This window comes from Colletotrichum tamarilloi (assembly GCF_030869305.1).
Source record: "Colletotrichum tamarilloi strain Tom-12 chromosome Unknown Scaffold_13.1, whole genome shotgun sequence".
Lineage (NCBI taxonomy): Eukaryota > Fungi > Ascomycota > Sordariomycetes > Glomerellales > Glomerellaceae > Colletotrichum > Colletotrichum tamarilloi.
In genome coordinates this window covers 152,907-173,544 of record NW_026849396.1, presented here as the reverse complement: position 1 = coordinate 173,544, position 20,638 = coordinate 152,907, and the positions used below count along the sequence as shown (strand labels likewise).

The window sequence follows — 20,638 nt, the reverse complement described above, 5'->3', positions numbered from 1 at the left end:
AGGACGGAGACGGGGCACCGGGGGGGGGGGGGTCAAGAAGAGGGATGGTGGAACGGTGGATGAGAGCCAATCAAAACGACCGTTTCGAGCAGGTCGGAGACGGACTGAGCGGTACGTATCCTTCGTCCGGTGCCTGGGGAACCTGGCGAAAAGTGGAAATGCGCAGTCAGTCACGAACGCAGTGCCAAGTGGCCCTCTCTTCTCTCTGTCTTTTTCCAATTCAAAAGTCTGCTGTTCTTTTTGGCTCTCTCCCTGCCTGCGGGTGCTCATAGACATGACAAAGGCCCAACAAAGGTTGTTCCCTGAATACGAGAGCAACTGGAAGCGTCTCCGGGCCAGCACTGCCATTCCCTCGTCAGCTCTTCCTTGAGAGGGGAGAGGACCACTAAGGTATCGCAGTCACGCAGACTCGTTCCAGGAACTATTCCCATGGAGACCTTTGCTCCGACCTTCCCAAGTTGCTGTGCTACACTGCTGCTGAGAAGGCTGGGCATTAGATTGGCGTCAGCTTTCTGCGCAGCAAGGTGTTTTCTGGCGCCTCCCAAGTAATCGGAGCCAGTGCCACGGACTCGCGGCTTCTGATGTAATCATCGGGGCGGTGCTGCAGGGTCGTCACGACTCACAGCCTGGACCCCGACGGAACTGAATTGCCCCGGAGCCATGACTTGCACCATGCCACCATCTCATCCGATCCCATCCTCAACCTCTAAATTTCCAAGTTGTCTCCTTGGCGGCACGTGAAAATCTGCCACGTGATACGCGTACTGTCCCCGAATACGATGACAAACCCGCGTCCGAATATTACCCGTATCATGTGCCTCGACCTTCGGCCAAGACCTTACGTAAGGCGAAATTGGTCTATCTTGTGGCGCAGCATAGTGGCGTTGCATCACCCAGACCAGACCAGAATTTCTCCAATACCATCTTCTGCCTGCCCACAGCAGTAACCCAGAAACCGTAAACTCCAGCCGTTCGTCGACCATGGTAGATGATGGTTTCAATCTATCCAGGCCTAGCACCGCCAAGGTTGAAGAAAATGACAGTATAAAAACACATCGAACTGCCACGCCAGCAGCACCCAACGCAGAGATGCCTATATTGGCAATCGAATCCGTTCTTGTACACTGAGAGAAACGGGAATTTAAATCTAGGGAGGAACTTCACCGGCTGGACGTTGAGAACACCTGCCGCTACTCCAACATTCATCACGAGGACCTGAGACCCAGATGAAGCCGGAGACACCAACGCTGTAGCACCCGGTACATCGCCATGAGCGCAAAGAAGGCGACGATATACCCTCATGTTGACTTGAGCCCGTACCGCTTCCGCACGTCCTGTGTCGCTATTGCAGGAACATCCCCCATGAAGCACGCTGCAAAGCTGATCTTACCGCTTGCGATATCTCGACGAACCCTGGACGGTCGCAACTTCGTTTCATCGGCCTACCGGTCGGGCTGGCACGTTACCATGAGCGTTCAACGAGACAACTGGCAAGTGTCTACGAGACCAGATGCGGTTGAACACATCATAATTTCAGGCTTGTTGCCGAGGAATGGACTTTGTGACGGCAAATTGCGCTCTTCGCACTCAGCAATGCGGAATGATGAGACTCAATGCCAGCGAACCAGCCGGTGACAAAGCGGTCCACGTACCACGATGCTCCGCTGGCATGCTACTTTACTGTTGCCTAGGCCAAATGGAAACGCATTCTTCAGTCTCGACGGCGATGCTTGGAGAGGGCTCAGAGTGCGAGTTCTGGCTGCATTTACCATGGGATGGCTTACTCACGGCCAGGCCTACGAATGGATATTTGCATAAGATCGGCTCCGAGTTTGTGCCCCTACTAAGCGCGCCGGCGGCTGACCCGATGCACTGATGGAATGGAGCGACCAAGTGCTGAAGCTAAATCGTTCGCGGAAATGGGTTCATTCGCTCGAGCAGCCGCCAAGCTTCAGGTTTATCAATTTTAAAACGGCCTACAACGGCTGAGAACATGAGGACAAGGTCATCTAATAACGCGACGGCAAACGGTCGTCTGATGTCCTTCGATTGTCTGTCTGCCCTGAAAGCATCACATCGCTCCAAGCATACAACATCCGAACCTGGAGGAATCAAGACCCTATTCTCGGCAGTCAACCTGGAGGATTCTTGGCGTCGGCCTACGGCGGTTCCCCCGCTCGCTACCAATTCTTACTTTGTAGCCCACCAGCAGGGAGGCGGCGGCCCGGACAGCTTTGGGCTCTGTTTGGTACTGGTTGGACCAAGTCTAAAGTTCGGGACCAGCGGCATATTGGCCCTGTCGCTTCCTAGCCACCCCCCAGAAGCTCTGCTGATCAACGACGTCAGCTAGCCCCGTTTTATTCATGTTATTCATCCAAGTTATTCAAGCGGAACTCCAACAAGTGGCATCATGCGGCATACCGTCGCCCAAAAGCAGAAACAGATGGCTGCTTGCACCGCGCCGTCTTGCTGGGCAAGGTGGCAGCGCAAAACCAAGACACCAGAATAGGATACCATACACAGTAACGCGAAGACACTATGGTGTTCACAAAGTCAATTCGCTCAAGTGTCGTCCGACTTTGACCAGATGCAAAAGCTAATCCGATTATTAACAGCCACAATGTCAGTGATCAAAAGACGAACCAGTGGGTCGTTCGGCACTGAAAGCAGGCTTTAGGCCAGAGAGGAGACACAGAGACAAGAAACGCAGGCTGGGAAACATTGATGATTTAGTGTTTCTCGCAACAAACCTTGGGTCGACAGCGGCACAGGGGGGGGGGGGATCCAGAACCTACACTATGTAGGTAGCCCCAACAGTTCCCACCTGGGTTCCGGAAACGTCACTAAGTTACCTCACGCAGTGCGAGCTGGGGGATGCCAGCGACGGGTCAGCGATGTGCAGCACCAAGCTCATGGGATGGCAGGGGTTCGGACCACAGCCAGACGCGCTGTGGATGGGACGGTTGCACAAGCATCACAAGCATGTTGAACAAGCTTAGCTGCCAATGCTAACGCTAGAAACAGAAGCAAGGAGGATGGCCAAAGACCAAGGGCAAACTGGCAAATTGACTCTGGCACCAGGAAAGAAACAAAATACCTACCGGCAGGCTACCCAATGGCTGGGAGTCGCTGGACGGCATCAAACACACGAAACCACAACAAGCACACACGGCGGTGAGACATTGTTAGTTGTAAGACTGGGTCTCGTTCAGCTGGTTTCGCGATTGCTTGATTATCCAGTCTTACCAGTCCCGAAATGCACTCGGCTCTCATACCTCGGTGCCTGTCCTAGTTGTTGTTCCCCAGTCCAACTTTAGCCAGAAACGAAGGCAAATCTCGCCTTTGTGGGATCCTCTTTGCAAAGTTCGTATTGCTTTTTGGGAGCTATTAGTGGACCTCCGCCGCTCCTTTACTTCCCTCGGTCTCTCGACTCGAACGGTTCCGTCTTTGCTGGTGTCTTCGACTGCTCCTGACCAAACTCGTATTTACTTGGGGCTAGAAGCTGCTTCTCCCCCCCCACCTTCGTTTTTCGGTTTGTCTCTCACGGACGACTAAGGCAGATGCAGACTTAAGAGACAGAAGAAGCAGCAGCAGTCAACCAGTAGTGGCAGCAGCAAGCGTGCGCACCTCCACCGTCATCGCTCCTACTCGATCCTCCCCGGTTACTTCGGTCTGGACGACGAGAGCCTGGATCCTGAACCTGGCAGACTAAGCTTGCCTGACCACCTCAGAAACTGACAAGGTGCTACTGCTTCTTTGAGGGGTGTAGTGTGTTCAACCTGCATGCACGTACATGCCAACACCAACATACAAGAACACGCACTTTCCCCGGCTTAAAGCAGTGTTGGTGCGCAGGTGTGTGTGGTGTGGACAGACCAGCCGCCATACGAATTCACCTCTCGTTTGTTGAAGAGGGGAAAAAAACGCCAACCAACCTTGCCAGTTCTTAGCTCGCATCATCGGAGCTACTCCATTACCTCACGAACGTGGCCCGACTCCCATGCGCACCGTCTGCCCGGTTTATGCCAGCAAGTCTTGACATTGTGCAAGTTTTTGGCCGCTTTCTTATTCCAACCTTGCGGCATCCACTCGATCTCTATCTTGACACTTAATCGACGCTTCCCCCAGATTCCCAATCTTCAGTTACAACCTTTCATGCGGTCCGTTCATCGAAGCCAAGGATCCCTCCCACTGCAACCTACCGCATCATGATCGCAATGCGGGGCCGGCCATCATGGGCTTCTGTAAGCCGGCTTTTGCCGGCATTTTTACTGGCAACCGTCCAGTTCACCACGGCATACAATTTGGACACAAGTGATCAAGGTGAGCGCAAATGGCAATCTGGTGACGATCTCGACTCACAAGTGGTATTCATAGCCGGTATTAAAACCATTGCGAGGTCAATGACTGAAGATCTCATGTCGTTCTACGACGGAGACAAACCTGGCAAGACCCCAGGTCTTCTCCCCGATCCATACTACTGTAAGTACACACCCGAATCCCTGCTCTGCTCTCGACTAACATCATGCCAGGGTGGGAGGCCGGCGCGATGATGGGCACCATGATCGATTACTGGTACTACACAGGTGACAGCACTTGGAACGACATTGTCACTCAGGGTCTCCTCCACCAAGTTGGCAAATTCAACGATTACATGCCAGAGAATCAGACACGAACCGAAGGAAACGACGATCAAGGATTTTGGGGGCTCGCAGTCATGTCTGCCGCCGAGTATGGGTTCCCCAACCCCCCGGACGACAAGCCACAATGGCTTGCACTGGCACAGGCCGTATTTAACACCCAGGCCGCGCGGTGGGATCCTGACCATTGTGCAGGAGGTCTTCGATGGCAGATCTTTCAGTGGAATAACGGCTACGACTACAAGAACACCATTTCCCAAGCTTGCTTCTTCGCCCTTGCCGGACGCCTGGCTGTGTACACCGGCAACTCGTCGTACTCCGACTGGGCAGAGAAGACCTGGGATTGGATGGTTAACGTCAAGTTCATTTCCGACGACTACTATGTCTTCGACGGCGGTCACATTCAGTACAACTGCACCAACATCGTACCATATCAATGGACCTACAATGCTGGCGGCATGATCCTCGGCGCTGCTGCCATGTACAACCACACTGGCAGCGAGGTGTGGAAGAACCGACTCGACGGGCTGGTCAAGGGCGCAGATGTTTTCTTTGTTGGCGAGGAGAAGAACATCATGCAAGAGGTAGCATGCGAGACGGTTGAACTCTGCAACCTCGACCAGCAGTCCTTCAAGGCATACCTCAGCCGCTGGCTGGCGGCCATCACTAAATGGGCCCCGCACTTGACTGATGGCATCATGTCCAAGATCCGCGCTTCATCTATCGCGGCTGCATCGCAGTGCAAAGGCGGTACGAACGGACGCATGTGTGGGTTGAAGTGGACCGAAAACGGGACTTGGGACGGAATGCAGGGTGTCGGACAACAGATGGCCGCGCTTGAAATCACGCTTGGCAACCTCATCGAAACTTCTCATGCACCTCATACTGCAGACGTTGGCGGCACCTCTCAGGGCGATCCTGGAGCCGGAGGTAATGACATCGGTCGGACGATCCCCGCGGTCTCGACCTTGCCACCATTAGGCGGCGGCGATACGGCAGGTGCAGCAATCCTGACGATGGTTGTGCTTGGTCTCCTGATTGTGGGTGTCATTTTCATGATGCTGGATGAGACGTCCAAAAAGCCCATGAAGGAGCGGTTCTTCGATTTCCGTTCCGCGCTTCTTGGTGGCGGTGGCCTCGCTGCACTAGGCACCAGGCGAAAGAATGAAGAGATGAATGAGAAGGGCAAGGGAATCGATAATGATGCATCGAGCGACGGTGACAGTTCGCGTGAAAACGGAATACTGTCTCCCTTACCAACGAAAGGATACACAATGAGCAGCCACCAAGGCCTGCCACAACGAGGAAGTGTGCTCTCTCATATGAGCGGGACAACGGCAGTCACGGATCCGCCTCTAGGAATTCCCATGGTCCGAGAGAAGAGGCTGAGCAGGAAGAGCCGGAACCCAGCACTGCGCAACAGCATTGCGTCACAACGATCGGCTCGAATTGAGTAGACCCCGTCTCGTTTCACGGTCTGGGATCGGAGCAAATTGCATTCAACATCAAAGGCGTTAAATGGCGGGGAGAAACGGACTTCTGGAACATACTTGGATTTTACATATGCATTGGGTTGGCATCATCTGGCATTCATTGGAGAATAAAACCGAATAGTCATGGCCAGCTATTACGACACAGCAAGCTCTAGAAAATTGAGAGCTGGGAAACAGCCACGACGTTATGACGACCTGTACATAGATAGATGATGCCGATTGTAATTGAAGCCGCTATTGGCTACTCTCTCAACGAGAAACTCGAGTGAATAAATCTGTTAATCGGTGGCATAGCACGACGGACTGGAATCAAATGCATTCATTATTTCCCGGCTGACGGGGCCGGTACGGCGCCGCATCCAGCTCCGTCCGCCGAGTTGACGGGCGATTCTCGCGGCGAATCCTGTGGCGGAGCTCTCCACATAAGCTTGGCATCAAGGCGACATGCGCAGAGCTCCAGATGAGAATGAGTGAGGACAGAAGATAGAGTTTCCAAGCCTTCCGGCAGTTAATTTAAACCAAGGAAACGCCAGAACTTAGAAAAGGGGAATGCTTTTTGAACGAGGAAGTAAGATTTGAAGATACTACGCAGTCGGATATGTTTCCTTGCGATCCTCGCATTTGACCTTCCGGCGAGCTTGTCACTTTGATGTCTGACAGCTCAACTTTGAACTCGCTTATTGGTAAGACTTACCCCCTTGTCAATGGTGAAACTTGCCATGGATGTGCAACTATTAAATACCCGTCCATACACTCGCACGCGGTTTTATATCTCCCCCGCTCCTAGAACATGGGAGCTCAGCCAATGGAGGGCTGGGTGTTTCCTGTTCACATGCCCGAACACGAGGGGGGGTAATGGGGCAAGGAAGGAGGGATGTGGGGTGGTGGTGGTGTTGTGTGTCTCGAGGACGTGGTTGTGTAACCATGCCAGATGACGATGGCGGCACAATTACGGTCTCTTTTTTGAGAGGTAATAGGCTATACTGAGGCATTTCTCATCCTTTAGAGGTGGTCTCTAAAGTCTTTCTCAGCGCTACTGAAGAGGAAGGAGCGAATTGGTGATCAGCCCTGTGCGGCCATTTTGTTTCGTCAGAAGTCACCAGAAGGTGAAGTTCGTCGCTCTCTCCGATGCTGTTTTTGCGGGGGGATTGACATGATTGTTACTTCGGTAGGCTATCTGCAATGGGCTTCAGAGGCGGTGGGATTGGAGGGGTCAAGAGCTAGCTCGGTGGCCGTAGCGTAGCGCTCCCGTGTTAAAGGTTCCTAGTGGTGCTAGTTGAGCCAAACTGCCGCTCTTGGAAGGAGGTGGCACCGGGGGGCACTAAGATATTATGTCGAGAGCTAGTTTAGGTCCAATTCCTAAAGATGGGTGATGAGGGGAAACCACCGGGGATATCCATACGTTACCTTCTACGAGATGGCGATGTTACATCATTCTGCGGACTTGCGTCTCCTCTCTGGACGCACGCACATGGGATGGGGCATGTCTCTGATGGAGACTTTGGTGTATAAGATATGCGACTCTGGCCAGCCTACGTGTGCCTAGGTAAGATTCTAAGGTTTGGTCATTTTAGGATTACTGATTACTTTATCTAGTGGACTACTCCGTACCGAAACCGAAATCCAAACAAACTGGGTCCGTTCTTTCATTTGGAAGAGGGAAACCCTGGGCGACATAGTAGTCGGAGACCTTTTCCGTCTGATGTTGTACCGGCTTTCTATCGGGCAAACCGGCACGGACTTTGGAAACGTGCGTGAGCTTTAACTGCGATTCAGTCCTACTCCAAAGGGTTGAGGGGTACCAGAGCTATAGATACAAGACCAGGACCTTCACCTCACCTCGCCATCCTAGAGTCGATTGAACGTTCTCACACCACATATCGAACACCATGGCGCGAGAATATCTATACGCTGCTTCATCAGCCGCCCTCGGGTCCTACATCCTCTGGACGCTGGCCGAGAAATACTTCACCTGGTCACACAGCTCTCACCTCACAGCAAACCACGCCCTCGCCAGCCCGCTCCTCGCAACGCTCCTCGCCCTCCCAGCCCTCATCTTATACAAGAAAGCATGGTACCTCTTCAGAATGAAGGCCCTCCGCTGCGCTCCCGCGCCCACGTACCCGCACAAGGACCCGATCCTCGGCACCGACTGGATCCGCGCCTCGCTCGCCCGGCAAAAGGAGCACAAGCTCCTTGAGTGGTGGCAGGACCTCTTTGGCGCGCTGGGGAATACGTGGTGGGTCAAGACGCCCGGCGGGTGGGTGCTCATGACGAGCGAGCCGGAGAATCTAAAGGCGATTCTGGCGACGTCGTTTGAGGCGTTTCCTATCATTGGGCCGAGAAGGGAGGCGGTGCTGCCGATTTTGGGGGAGGATGCGATTTTCTCGGCTAATGGGGAGGTGTGGCATGGTGCTAGGGCGATGATGAGGCCTAGTTTTGTGAGGAATCAGATTGCGGACTTGAACTGTTTTGAGAGGCATGTTGGGGATCTTATGGGGAATATTCCAAAGGATGGGGGTACGGTGGATTTGCAGGCGTTGTTGTACATGATGACGATGGACTCGGCAACTGATTTTATGTGAGTGCTCAGAAGAGATTTACTTGGCGAGTGAAAAACAGAACATACTGACGATAGTTCTCCAGGTTCGGGCATTCCACCAACATGCTCACGACGCCGTCGCCAGAAGCCCGCGACTTCACCTCGACATTCGAATACATCACCACCCGCTCTGCCATCCGCTCCCGCCTCGGCCTGCTCACCTTCCTCGACAACGACAAGAAGTGGGATGAAGGCCTGAAGAAGATCCACGGCTTTTGCGACAACTACATTCGCAACATCAGGGAGGCCGACCCGGAAAAGAAGCAGGACCCCGAAAGGGGCTACGTGTTCCTCAACGAGATGATTGGGAAGCCCGGCATGACACCCGACTACATCCGCGCGCAGCTGCTCTCCATGATCCTCGCGGGGCGGGATACCACGGCGTCGACCCTGTCTGCGCTGTTCTGGATCCTGGCGAGGAGGGGGGATGTTGTGAGGAGGTTGAGGGGCGAGGTGGAGGCGTTGGAGGGGAGGAGGCCTACGTGGGAGGAGATGAAGGATATGAAGTATCTGAACAATGTGCTCAAGGAAAGTAAGTTATTCGCTGACTGTTTGGGAGGAGGGGACTTTGGGAACAGAGTGCTGACGGTGCGATGCGTCTTGATTAGTCTTGAGATTGTACCCGACTGTTGCGAGCATGTCGCGCGGCACAGGACGGGATACGACGCTACCTGTAGGCGGAGGACCCGATGGGAAGTCGCCAATCTTCATCCCGAAAGGCACGGCCGTGCGGTGGTCTCTGTTCTGTCTTCACCGGAGGAAGGATCTGTACGGCGAGGACGCTGATGAATTCCGACCCGAGCGCTGGGAGGAGATGCGGCCGTCGTAAGTTTATGCCCCCTTCCGTTCCCTTTTGATCATATTCCTACCCTGGAACTCTGTCTTTTGATGAGAAGCCTTTGCTGACTGAATGAATCCAAATTCACAGATGGGATTATCTCCCTTTCTCTGGCGGCCCGCGTATTTGCATTGGGCAGCAGTTCGCGCTGACGCAGATGAGTTATTTTGTGGTGAGGATCTTGCAGACTTTCAAGGACATTCAACCGAGGGATGAGAGGCCCATGTTGCAGACTGTGGGTATCACAACGAAGCTGCCCAACGACGTCTTGCTGAGCTTCACGCCGGCTTAGAATCTGCTGAAGATACGGAAGATTGGTGTAGATGAGTGGGTTGGACGTCATTGTAGAGGATGCTGCAGAGAAAGCTCTCTTCAATGAAGAAACTTGACGCGCCGATGGATTCACTTCTCAAAGAATCACATTTGTATATGTTGCCCCGTTGCTGCAAGAGCTGTAACCAAACCGAGCCATTATCGGAAATTGTTTTCTTGCACCTCCCTCTCAAGTACACTCGAATTTCTACTCACCTGTTCTTCAGATCCGACCCAACGTCTATCATCAAATCCCATTCTTATTGTTTTCATGTTAACCATTTTGCTGTTTCAAAGTTGGTAGGTTTCGATTCGATTCTGAGTCGCTAAAAGGAAGAACACCACATTTACATCGACCATTGTGCGACACCTCAACGTATCACCTTGAGCAACCACGCAAACGACTGCCAAGCGTGTCAACGCAGCCAGGCGGATTCCATCCACTCTGTTCAAGACGCCCACCTAGCCTGTCAAAGATCTTGCAGCACCAAAAGCCCCCGAAGAGCGACAGCGCGGCATGCAGGTATCCCGCCTGCATCCCACAACCCCGGCAATGCAGCCAAAGACTGGAAATGATGCGTCGCGCACTGGTTCGACCCCAGATACCACGAATACCACCAACCTGCACGATACACCCGCAGATTGGACGCACCGGTGACATGCTGGATCTCTCACGCACCATCTGCTTTCTCTCTTTTCCCCCTCATTCATCTCATGAGGAGCGATGAGCAGTGATCAGAGTTGCGTCGCATGGTGCAGATGAGGGAGGGGGGGGATTTCGGTGGCACCATTGTGCATATTACATGTCTTCTGGAAGCGAGAAATTAATAAAAAAGAGTCTCACCTCGTCGTCTATCACCAGCACAATCGGTCTTAGGGAAGGGGAAATAGTTCCATGCTGATGTTGGTCACGCCTTGGCGGGATGCGCGGTCGGCGAGTTTGCGGATGCAAGGGCTTGCGGCAACCGAAGCCATGTCTCAAGCCCACCGCCTTGGCCCCTGGTCCAGGAATAAGAAAACGTCGATGGCCAATCTCAATCTCATTGCCTGAACCGGTGTTTCTCCCTCGAACCTTTTATCCTGGAGTCCATGAGGATTGAACCAAAGCTCCAGTTTCGTTCAACGAGTCATTAAAAAGGGCGATTTTTTGGTTCGCGTTAGACATTCACGGGAATCGACCGTGCCGTCGTATTTGTGCAAGGGCTAAGTAGACCCGATTGTGTCTCGTTGCGTGACGGGCTAAAGGGAGATGACAGGCGGGAGTGAGCTTTCAAATTTGGGCTGTGACGGGGCCCCCGTTCTGGGAGAGGAGGATGAGAGGCCGGATTCTTGAGGTTCAACCTGTCTCGTGGCACCGGGAACGTCGATGCGTGTACCCCACTCGACAGCTCTCACCCAGATCTCTTGCTCCAAGTTGGGGGATCACAGGACACAGAGAAGCTGATTCGATATTGCGCGTCCTGGCACCAAGGGTGAGCTACGTGTGTCTTCCGTCTGATGCTCACTGTTTCCTTTGGAAAGAGGTCTGTCTCGATTGGATTTGTGTCCAAGACTTTCAAAGCCATCGATCAAAGCCGGTCGAAACTTGAAGACCTTTTGCTAGGTGCGTGGAGGAGCCCCTCATCCAAGACCGCCAGTTTCATCGTCCCGTTGGAGCAAGACAAGAGAAGGCAAGGCATTAGCATCGTCACTAGCAAACAAAAACAGACCGGGGGTCTACGGATATATGATGGAGAATGAAAGGTGGAAAAGGCGCAACGGATGAGATCTAAGGTTAGTGTTGGATTGCGGGAAGGGAGGCGGACACCCATGCTCCAACATCTCTTACATGCCCCTTTGGGAAGCAAGCAAACCAACATATTTCTTCTTCCAACACGATCTGCATTTCTGTTTGTCACGTTTTCTCTACCAATGCTCTAGAGGGGAGAGGGAGTCGAGGAATAGACTAGAGCAATAGAGCCACAGCCAAGCACAGAAAGGGTACTTTCACTTGGTTAGCAGACAAACACCGCAATCTAGAGCCGCACAAACGACTGACCGCCAAACCGGAGTGCCGTTTCGGCTAGCCGCAGAAGGATCGGTCCTCCATTCGGTGAGGTTTTCCCAAGCCGGTCCGTCGTTGGCGACAGAAGCAAAGATGAAGGGGTGAACCGCAGATGGATGAGACCAGACTCCCTCACCCCCCCTCCTACCGAGAAAGGGGGCGAGAATCTACGTACGGGTTCCCGCGTAGGTAGAGCAAGAAAACCGGGGTAGATGAGAGACATGGACGGACAGTCCAACTTAACAGGAACGTCCTCCACAAGGGATTGTAGTCTGCTACTTCTCTCTTGATTCTACAATTCTCCTACTGTGGGACGAGGAAGAAGAGACGCTTTGTTTCCTCCCGGGACGATCTTTCATTCCTACAAGATTCCCGGATTCCTGGTCCTGCTTCACCAAACTCACGGATCACCCGTGTACGCAAAGAGCTCCAGGACGCCCGCCCGCCCGTGACATAGCCCCCATCTCGGTCCATGATTACCTGTTCTCCCCCCCCCTTTCATCCCCCGGACCGCCATCGAACGCCTCTCCCGCTGCCAACGCTCCCTAGACCGGGCCATCTGAGCGTCTCTGCCGTTCAAACGGGCAAAACACAAAGCACCACACACGCCTCCCTCCCTCGCCCTCTAGCCGCAAGCCATGTCTTTCTACGAAGGGGACAGCCGCACCGGTCCTCAACCAGCGCCGCCGCCCCGAGCCCTCACGGCCGGCGAGATCGGAGCCATCATCGGCACTGTCATAGTCTTCATTGGCGTCGTGGGCGCGCTGTTCTTCTACCGCACACACAAGGCCAAGAGGCGTCGTGCGGAGCACGGCGAGAGGGTTGACGACGATGACGACGACGAACACCGGCTGCACGACACGAGGCATCATAAAGGCGAAGACGGGATATTCCAAGGAGGAGGGAAAGTGGTGACGAAACCGCTCCCGGTGAGGAAAAAGACGTGGGACCCGTATGAAGGGGCGAAGACGGATGAGTCGGATGGTAAGTTGTTTCTCTTCCCGGCGGCTCAGGGTGTTTGTAGACTGACAGTTGTGAAGCCGAGAGAGGCGAGAGCCATGAAATGCGTACCCAGGAAAGGGTGCGATCATGAACTCTAGGAGGAGACACTCGTTGGACAACGCGCCGCTGTTTGGTGGTTTGGCTTTGAGTCTCGATTGAATTGTTCCCTGGTCGACCGCAATATTCAGATCAAGGTGGAATGCCATCATTAATGGCTTTAGAGGCGACTGTAAGATGGATTAGAATCAGCATATCCTTGAAGCACATAGCGCCTATTTTGTTTTTAACGCGGACGAGGAAAGATGAGCGTGCTTCCCGACCTCTTCTCAACCCTGAAGTGGTGTGCTGGGTTTGCTGGATAGACATGTCAGTCTTTGGAGTTATCCAGGAGGAAGAGACTCAAAACATCAAACGGAACACGTCCATAAACTGAATTGAATTAAACGCCAAGTCCTATCCCAACAACCATAAATGACTGAGCAAAAATGGGCGTTCCGACCCGCTTCGTGATCTTACCTAAACGCCAGAGATGCTTCTCGACCCAACCGATTCATATTCTACCGTAAACCAAAATCTGATGCATACGCTGCTACTGTTGACCGGGTTTGGGCATATAGCGGCTTCTAAACGCTTGGCTGATGCTAAATCTGCTCCCGATGCCGCCGTCTTGCATCTTACTTGCGAGGGCCTCCTCGAGAGCAGATTGTGTCACAGATGCGTCTACTGTCAATTAGCACTGCAAATCAACGATGAGTGATTCTAGAGCTTACCATCCAAGTCACTGAAGCTGCTACCCATGCTTGGTGTACCGTCGCTTCCGTCTCGCGAGTACCCCTTTCTACTTGGACTCTTGCCAGACAGTTCAGCCGGACGCCGCGGTGAGAGTGGGCCAGCTGGGCGTCTCTCCCCTGTTGAGGGGCCCCTGGATACCATGGCTGGCGAACTGGTCGACGAATCTGATGTCTCGGAGTGGTGAATCTTTTCCTTGCCTTTCGGCGTTCGTCGGGCGTGTCGAGGGTCGCCTCGCAAAGTCGAACCCATATCTTGTGCTGATGTGTTGGACGATTGCGGCTTGTATTGGAGAAAGGCAGGCTCGGTGTCTTCGTCTTCGTCTTCGAGATCAGCCGGTCCGTCACGCTGCTGGAAGCGGGGTGGGCGACGGATGATGCGCGATTGCGCTGGACTGGACTCATCGTCCGAGGATGTGGGCGAGCTCAGCTCATCGGCCTCAGGCGAAGTCGGTTCGGGGCTCCTGGGAGTACTCTGAATAGGGAGCGACGACAGGCGACGTCGCTGATTGTCGTTGGATGGCCGCGAAGTGGCAGGCTTGCTCTGGCGGGTCGTAGAGCCGCCGCCCAGTTTGCGTGTTATCGTACCTGAGGAGGCATTTCGTGTGATGTTCGGCCGGAGAGAGCTTGTTATTGGCGTCGCTGGCGTACTCGTATCGGTCCGGGGGAGCGGCGAATCGCGTCGGATGGATAGCGCGGAGACAGTTCGTTGGTGAGTATGTGGCTCGGCGCCAGGAACGGGGGATGGGGCAGAGGAGCCTTTGGCGGCAGCTGTGGCTTTTCGGACCTGGGCTCGAAGCTGCGCGGTATGCCGCTCGGTCAAGTAGGCTACTTGCTGAAGAAGGAAGTCGACGGTGACATCGAAACGTAAGGCTCTAGGGAACGAGTGAGCTCGATGGTGTGAATCCGGTTCCTTGGCAGGACTTACAGTTCATTCCCTACACACAAATTAGCGATGCTCAAAAGCTCAGAAGTTCAAAATGCTAGCCATAACTTACAGTCAATCTCCTGCTTAGTTGCGCCAGAGATGATATTCCATAGCACATCGTCCTTGGCGGAATCCCAGTTGACCTGCATCGTGGAGTCGCATTAGTGTCGGTCCCGCGGCTACAGGCACCCGGACGGCTATGGGCGGATGGACTCATGGACTCACCGGAGGGGGATCCGCGAAATCGCCCCGCAGAATGGGCAGTCTGACGAAGACCGTGTACGTGGGATCAGTCATTCCGATCGTGCGTTCGTCATGCTTGCTGGCTCAGCTCTGGGAATGTTGACAGCCTCGGGGGATAGCTTGGGAAGAGTGCGACTTGAAGGAGTGAAGATGACGGAAGAGGGCTGGCTCCCGTTGTCGTTGGGAGCCTTATCGGAGCTGCGGGAGCGATAAGGAGCCCGTGGTGGGGCGACTGATGACGGCTGGGGCCGGGTGGGCCAGGTGTGGCCTGGTACATGTGCTCTCTAAGCGTTTCGGGGAGCGAGCAGGACAACTTTCGTCTCAGGTTCTCAGCATCGTCCCTTGTCCAACCACATGCACTCACACCAATCGCGACGAACCACGATCTTTGTAGCAAGGTGCTCCTTGCCAGGTAGAAAGAATACAATCCGTCGCATCGATACCTTCAAGAGAGCATCATCAAGAATTCTTTGCTGATAGCGCGGCATCTTGAATTTCAGGAGTAGTATTTCTTAGTCACGAATTCAGGCCGCTCAAATCCTCAAGGAGAAGATGCCATCTCAAAATCTTTAGCCACAACCAGCAGGCGTCTCCCTAGAATGTGAGGTCAGGTCAAAATGGGATGCGAGCTCGACTCTTAGCTTGAGCACCAAGAGACGTAGCCTACCGAACTGAGCAATATGAGCTAGCGTGGGATCAATACTCTGGTCAGCTCACTAAGCACCCAGCTGCTGTCGCCAACAGCAGGCCACGACAGCCGTACTTCCTGTACAAAAAGAACAGTTTTTCCGCCGCATGCTCAGTAAAAGCTGAGCTGGCCTCATGATCATCCTACAAGAAGGGCCAGGTCACCATCGCCTCCATTGCCGAAGGCGTTCGCGATACTTGAAAACTATGCATTCACGACACCCCGACACATGACAGAAAATTGAAGCTAACCGAGATGCCGCCTTCCTCAAAAAGACATAGAGCCATAGGCTTTGGTCTACTCGGTGTTTTGATCTTGTCATTATCGCTAGCATGCTCTGGTGCATCTGCATTCGAGGTCAATGACTGGGAGGATGCGTGTAAGCCTGGCTTCATGTCTATCGTGAGTGTCTCCTCGGAACTCCAAAGCACTCATGAACGTTATGATTGATACAGGTTGTGTTGTAAAGAGCCTCGGACCTTCGTATGCGAGCGTGGGCAAGATACAACGCGGTGCCAGGAGGATACCGCTTGATGGCCAGAGTAAGCTTACTAGGTACTATTGAAATCAGAAAGTGCAAGACTGATAGCAGACTGTATTTCAGGTTTCACGATCATGGGGTCGGATGAATTGGCACATCATGCACAAAGTGATCCAAGTCTTTCAAGTGCTCTATTCAATTCCAGGTTGGACCATGGTCTGCAGCACACTCTTCGATGGTGAGTGCTGACTTCTATCAGTGTTTTGGTTTGCGATGCCGCCGAACCCGAGTACTTCTTACATCAGGTCATCAAGCACCCGATTCCTCACGTGAATTCAAGCAATCCTCACGAAGTTCACATTTTCAAAGACTCGGTAATCGAAGCCCTCTCGGCACTCAAACAGGTGGCCGAAGCCTGGACACTTGGACCCATTGAACAGGCAGTCGTGACTGTACCGCAATATTTCACCAGGGAAGAACGCGATGCCATCACGGAGGTTGGGGATTCCATTGGAATAGAAGTCCTTCGCATCATGAACGCGCCTACCGCCGCTGCTATTGGACTCGGCATAGACAAGCTCGACGACGAATTCCACTTTATTGTGTATGACCTAGGGAGAGAAACCTTCGAGGTATCTTTGTTCGAGGTTGATGCAGGTGTGTTTGAAGGTCTGGCCAGTGTCAGTGATCACCAGATTGGCAAAGAGGTGGGCGGATTGATGTATCAAAAGCAGCTGAGAGGGAGCTCGGTATTCGACGCAACTGAGATGGAGACACTCGAGAAGACACTACCCCTTCTGGGTCGGGTTATCGAACGCGCGAATCTTTCTAACAACGACATTTCAAAAGTCCTTATTGTGGGAGGCTACACCGAACCGGCACAGTTAAGATCCATGGTAAAGGCCTTCTTCGGTACCGGAGCCTCTGCGATCTTCGATTACCCGGGAAGTCTCCGTTTGATACCAGACACGTGGGACTACGACGAAGTTGTCACGTTTGGCGCGGCTGTCTTTGCCGAGAATGTCTGTGGACACGGAAGATACGACGAACTAGTCGGTACGTTTGAGGTGAATCCACGATCTGTCCTTCTCGAGATCATCGGAGGCGAGGCGCATCGGGTGTTTCAGCGGTACACAATACTCCCGAGTACTCGGGCCATGACCTTCACCACGACAGTGGACGGACAGACGAGGATCGTCGTACCAGTCTTCCAGGGCGAGCTGCCAGATGCGAGTAAAAACGACGAAGTACTTGTTCTCAGGTTGCACTGCATCCCGCCAGCGCCTCGCGGAACTCAGACTATCCAAGTGGTTTTAGAGGCAGACGTTGACACGGCGAACGATGCGTACAGGATCTTGCTCAAAGCGTCAGCGCATCTCGTAGGTGGAAGAGAGCAGTGTTCGTACAGCGCTTTCGGGGTTCTCCATGACTTTGGTGCAGTTGATGCACTCACTGGCGAAGAAATTGAGCTTGAAGCAGCGTATGTCTATGGTGGAGTCGAGCCCGGGCGGCCTGGTATCTGCATCAACCCTCAAAGCGGTATTGACCATCACTACGTGGCGGCAGCTGAATAAATCTCAATAAGAGACAATTAGAAGTAGCTGGTTGACTGATTCCAGAATCTTTGAATCCTTTCCCGCTGATTTGACCTTCGAAGCCTGTTAACAAGGTGCCTTGTTAAACCCCTGAGGGAACTTCATCACTAACACCAGCAAGTCAATTCGCTAGCACGATGAACTGCTGTGCGATTTCTTGGAGGAACTCGTAAGACAAGACATTGAGCAGCTCAATTCGGCCTCCAAACTCGATCAATATTTGACGACCATCGCTAACATTTCCATCGACCTCGAATACCATACCTTTTCTGCTTTTAGACTATCCGCACCTCAAGTGCTCCACCATATCTCAGAGACAGGTCTCGCCCTGTAAACGACTTCATGTAGGTGACCCACTGTCCCACAAGCCAAAGAGACAAATTTTCATCTTTTCATGCGAACCCCATCACGCTCACACACAACTCCGCTTCCTAGCCCGCGAGCTAAGAATCCAATTTCGAACACATTCAGCATCAAACAATCCGATATGGTGTAGTGGCCAACATGATGCCCTCTCATGAGCTCCCGTGAGTGAGAGGTTAGGCATAGCCCCGAGTTCGATTCTCGGTTTCGGAACTTTAAGATAATTCTTTTACTTTTTGACTTATTGGTACATAAATGGGATGCTAGACTTTGGCCCAGCTTTCTTCCATCCTGTCAATCAATGCATGGCGCCGTCCCGAATCGTTATGCTGCAATATTCATTCCATGGTGGACCGGTATTCCATTCTTGTCATTCACCCATCCTATACCCCCTCCGGCAGACTTGATCTCCCCCACATCTCAGATAGCGAATGCCAGATAACTCGAAATCAGTGCTCGACCTCAGTCTCCAGGGCGGCTCTCAGGGCTGACTCGTTGCGGGGGGTGAAGGTGACCTTGTAGGAGCCTGGGGTGATAATCAGGTTGGTCAAATCAGCAGCGCCGGTGATGGGATCGGTGTCGATCTTGTCCGTTGACGACAGCTCAAAGCTGGCCAGCATGCGGAGGAAGGTGATGTACAGTTCGCGGTTAGCCAGCATGGTTCCGGCACACATGCGGTAGCCCATGCCGTAGGTGAACATGGGTGCTTCGGGGTTCTCCAGCCAGCGCTCGGGGCGGAAGACTTCGGGGTCGTGCCAGAGATCGCCATCTGAGGAAGTGTTAGTTTGCTGTTTTAGGAATTGTTTGTTTTCCTATGAGGGAGTAGTGACTGACCCATGTTGCAAGCCCAAGAGTTCAAGAAGACTACGGTGCCCTTGGGCACCAGCTTGCCCTCGTACATGAACTCCTTGTTCGTGGCACGAGGCAGTGAGAGGCGAAGGACAGTGAAGAATCTGAGTAAGAGAGTTAGTCGATATCACAGGTTGTCAAGAATGCCACATCTGAATCATACCTCAAGCATTCGCGAACCAAAGCGCGGAGGTAGGGAATAGTCTGGTCATCATGCGCATCACACAACGGGTTTCCCTCATCATACGTCTTTCTAATCGCCTCAAAAGCCTTTTGCTGAATCTCGGGGTGCGTCGCCAAGAACCCAATACCCCAGGTCGATACTGCAGTAAACGTCTCGAAGCCAGCAGAAAGCATAGTGAGACTGATCGATGTCAACTCGACGTTGTTAAGCTTAGCCTCCTCATCGAGCATAACGTTGGCCTGGATGCACGGCTCATGCGTTCCGTTGCGGATCTTCTCCTCAAGGTCGCCGTTGAGCTTAGACAGGTACTTGTCGCGGCGGATTCTCATCTCCACGGCGTGGCGCTTCCCGGCCGAGAAGGGGTTGTATCGGAGGAGGGGGATGTAGTCCTGCATGTTGTCCGTGACGCTCCTCGTGCGGCTGATCTCGCCCTCGACCGTCGTGATTTCCTTGAACAGTCCGTCGTCGTGGCTAGGGAATCGCATGCCCCAATTCAGTGTGACTGCCAGTGACAAGCTGAGTCTCTGGACGAGGGGAAGCGGGTCGACGGTGACTTTGCCTGCCTTGCCGTAGTTCAGAGCGTCCTTGAGGAAGTCTCTTGTCTCGAGGTCCAGGTGGGGGATGTAAGTCTCAATGGATGGGCGGTTGAGAGCGGATGCTGCACCCTTTCTCCTCCTCTTGAGAGACTCATTGTAGGGAGATGTGCCAATTGTGGTGCCAGCAGTATTGGCAACGATCTAGAGCGCAAATGTTAGGGATCTCAATTTCGATCTGAGTAGACAATGAAACATACCTTGTGGAAAGTGTAGAGCTCCGGTCGTGAGGCAGTTGCTTGCGAGTTGTTTCCAAACATAACCTTGGCCGCAGCAGCAGTGTTCACAACTAAAACAGGGAGGTTGCCCAGCTGGACCTGATAAACGGCACCAAACTCCTTTGCCCAGTCCTTGTACACCTGCGAGGCATTACCGCCAAGCTGGTGCAGATTCCCTATAACGGGGAGTCCCTTTGGGCCATGCCAAGCGGGTAGACGAGCTTTCGATCTGACGACTTCGTTTGCGATGAAGTAAACCAATACCGCGACCCCCAGAAATTTAGCGAGGAACTCGGTCGGTCGGTGGGTTGCCTCGTGGACGAGGCCTTGTACGAGTTCTGCGACGAGCATGATGGGCAGGATGTACAGGGCGCAGACTGCAATTGCTGATTGAGGTCGTTGACTTTGTTGGTTCTGATGACAACGACAGACTAGACGAGCAAAATCATTTATAATGTAAGATAACTCATTGGGCGGAAATCTCACATCAGAATTCACAGTTCCCCGCGATTCGTCCTCTCCTTGGCCTGAGCCAAATCGCGGGGTCCCGAGACGATGGTTTGGTGTCGGAATAGCAGTTCCAAATTCCGCCCCCGCGTCCCGGTGTCGCGCGGAGGCCGCACAGGTCACACTATGACGTGGGGTTTGACGGAGTAGTTGGAGGTGGAGAGATGCGGGCATTGATCGGAATCATTGTCTGTAGTAAATATGGTGTTATGCCTTCCGCATAATTGGGGAAGGTTGTGAGTTGAGGGGCTTGAAGAGAGATGGTCGTGA

General features: G+C 53.2%; 9 protein-coding genes across 9 annotated transcripts; 6 read left to right on the top strand and 3 right to left on the bottom strand.

Annotated features, from left to right (window-relative positions):
- Positions 1-1,269: 1,269 nt before the first annotated feature.
- CTAM01_05159 (uncharacterized protein) lies at positions 1,270-1,635 on the top strand (the record flags this gene model as incomplete). Its single annotated transcript, XM_060521189.1, has 1 exon — positions 1,270-1,635. The coding sequence occupies one exon, from the start codon at positions 1,270-1,272 to the stop codon at positions 1,633-1,635; it is 366 nt and encodes a 121-aa protein (XP_060383995.1).
- A 358-nt stretch (positions 1,636-1,993) lies between these two features.
- CTAM01_05158 (uncharacterized protein) lies at positions 1,994-2,350 on the top strand (the record flags this gene model as incomplete). The annotated part of the gene is made up of 1 exon (XM_060521188.1): positions 1,994-2,350. One exon carries the CDS (start codon positions 1,994-1,996, stop codon positions 2,348-2,350), a length of 357 nt encoding a protein of 118 aa, XP_060383994.1.
- A 1,858-nt stretch (positions 2,351-4,208) lies between these two features.
- On the top strand, positions 4,209-6,097 carry CTAM01_05157 (glycosyl hydrolase family 76; the record flags this gene model as incomplete). Its single annotated transcript, XM_060521187.1, has 2 exons — positions 4,209-4,482; positions 4,533-6,097. The coding sequence occupies 2 exons, from the start codon at positions 4,209-4,211 to the stop codon at positions 6,095-6,097; spliced, it is 1,839 nt and encodes a 612-aa protein (XP_060383993.1).
- Positions 6,098-8,022: 1,925 nt separating this feature from the next.
- On the top strand, positions 8,023-9,865 carry CTAM01_05156 (cytochrome P450; the record flags this gene model as incomplete). The annotated part of the gene is made up of 4 exons (XM_060521186.1): positions 8,023-8,714; positions 8,780-9,267; positions 9,344-9,560; positions 9,664-9,865. 4 exons carry the CDS (start codon positions 8,023-8,025, stop codon positions 9,863-9,865), a joined length of 1,599 nt encoding a protein of 532 aa, XP_060383992.1.
- Positions 9,866-12,567: 2,702 nt separating this feature from the next.
- Positions 12,568-13,022, top strand: CTAM01_05155 (uncharacterized protein; the record flags this gene model as incomplete). The annotated part of the gene is made up of 2 exons (XM_060521185.1): positions 12,568-12,913; positions 12,970-13,022. 2 exons carry the CDS (start codon positions 12,568-12,570, stop codon positions 13,020-13,022), a joined length of 399 nt encoding a protein of 132 aa, XP_060383991.1.
- A 498-nt stretch (positions 13,023-13,520) lies between these two features.
- CTAM01_05154 (uncharacterized protein) lies at positions 13,521-14,944 on the bottom strand (the record flags this gene model as incomplete). Its single annotated transcript, XM_060521184.1, has 5 exons — positions 13,521-13,651; positions 13,702-14,594; positions 14,648-14,657; positions 14,718-14,790; positions 14,873-14,944. The coding sequence occupies 5 exons, from the start codon at positions 14,942-14,944 to the stop codon at positions 13,521-13,523; spliced, it is 1,179 nt and encodes a 392-aa protein (XP_060383990.1).
- Positions 14,945-14,960: 16 nt separating this feature from the next.
- Positions 14,961-15,167, bottom strand: CTAM01_05153 (uncharacterized protein; the record flags this gene model as incomplete). Its single annotated transcript, XM_060521183.1, has 1 exon — positions 14,961-15,167. One exon carries the CDS (start codon positions 15,165-15,167, stop codon positions 14,961-14,963), a length of 207 nt encoding a protein of 68 aa, XP_060383989.1.
- An 844-nt stretch (positions 15,168-16,011) lies between these two features.
- CTAM01_05152 (PrBiP) lies at positions 16,012-17,633 on the top strand (the record flags this gene model as incomplete). The annotated part of the gene is made up of 3 exons (XM_060521182.1): positions 16,012-16,120; positions 16,183-16,264; positions 16,319-17,633. 3 exons carry the CDS (start codon positions 16,012-16,014, stop codon positions 17,631-17,633), a joined length of 1,506 nt encoding a protein of 501 aa, XP_060383988.1.
- Positions 17,634-18,466: 833 nt separating this feature from the next.
- Positions 18,467-20,212, bottom strand: CTAM01_05151 (cytochrome P450; the record flags this gene model as incomplete). Its single annotated transcript, XM_060521181.1, has 4 exons — positions 18,467-18,786; positions 18,852-18,970; positions 19,030-19,787; positions 19,844-20,212. The coding sequence occupies 4 exons, from the start codon at positions 20,210-20,212 to the stop codon at positions 18,467-18,469; spliced, it is 1,566 nt and encodes a 521-aa protein (XP_060383987.1).
- Positions 20,213-20,638: the final 426 nt, after the last annotated feature.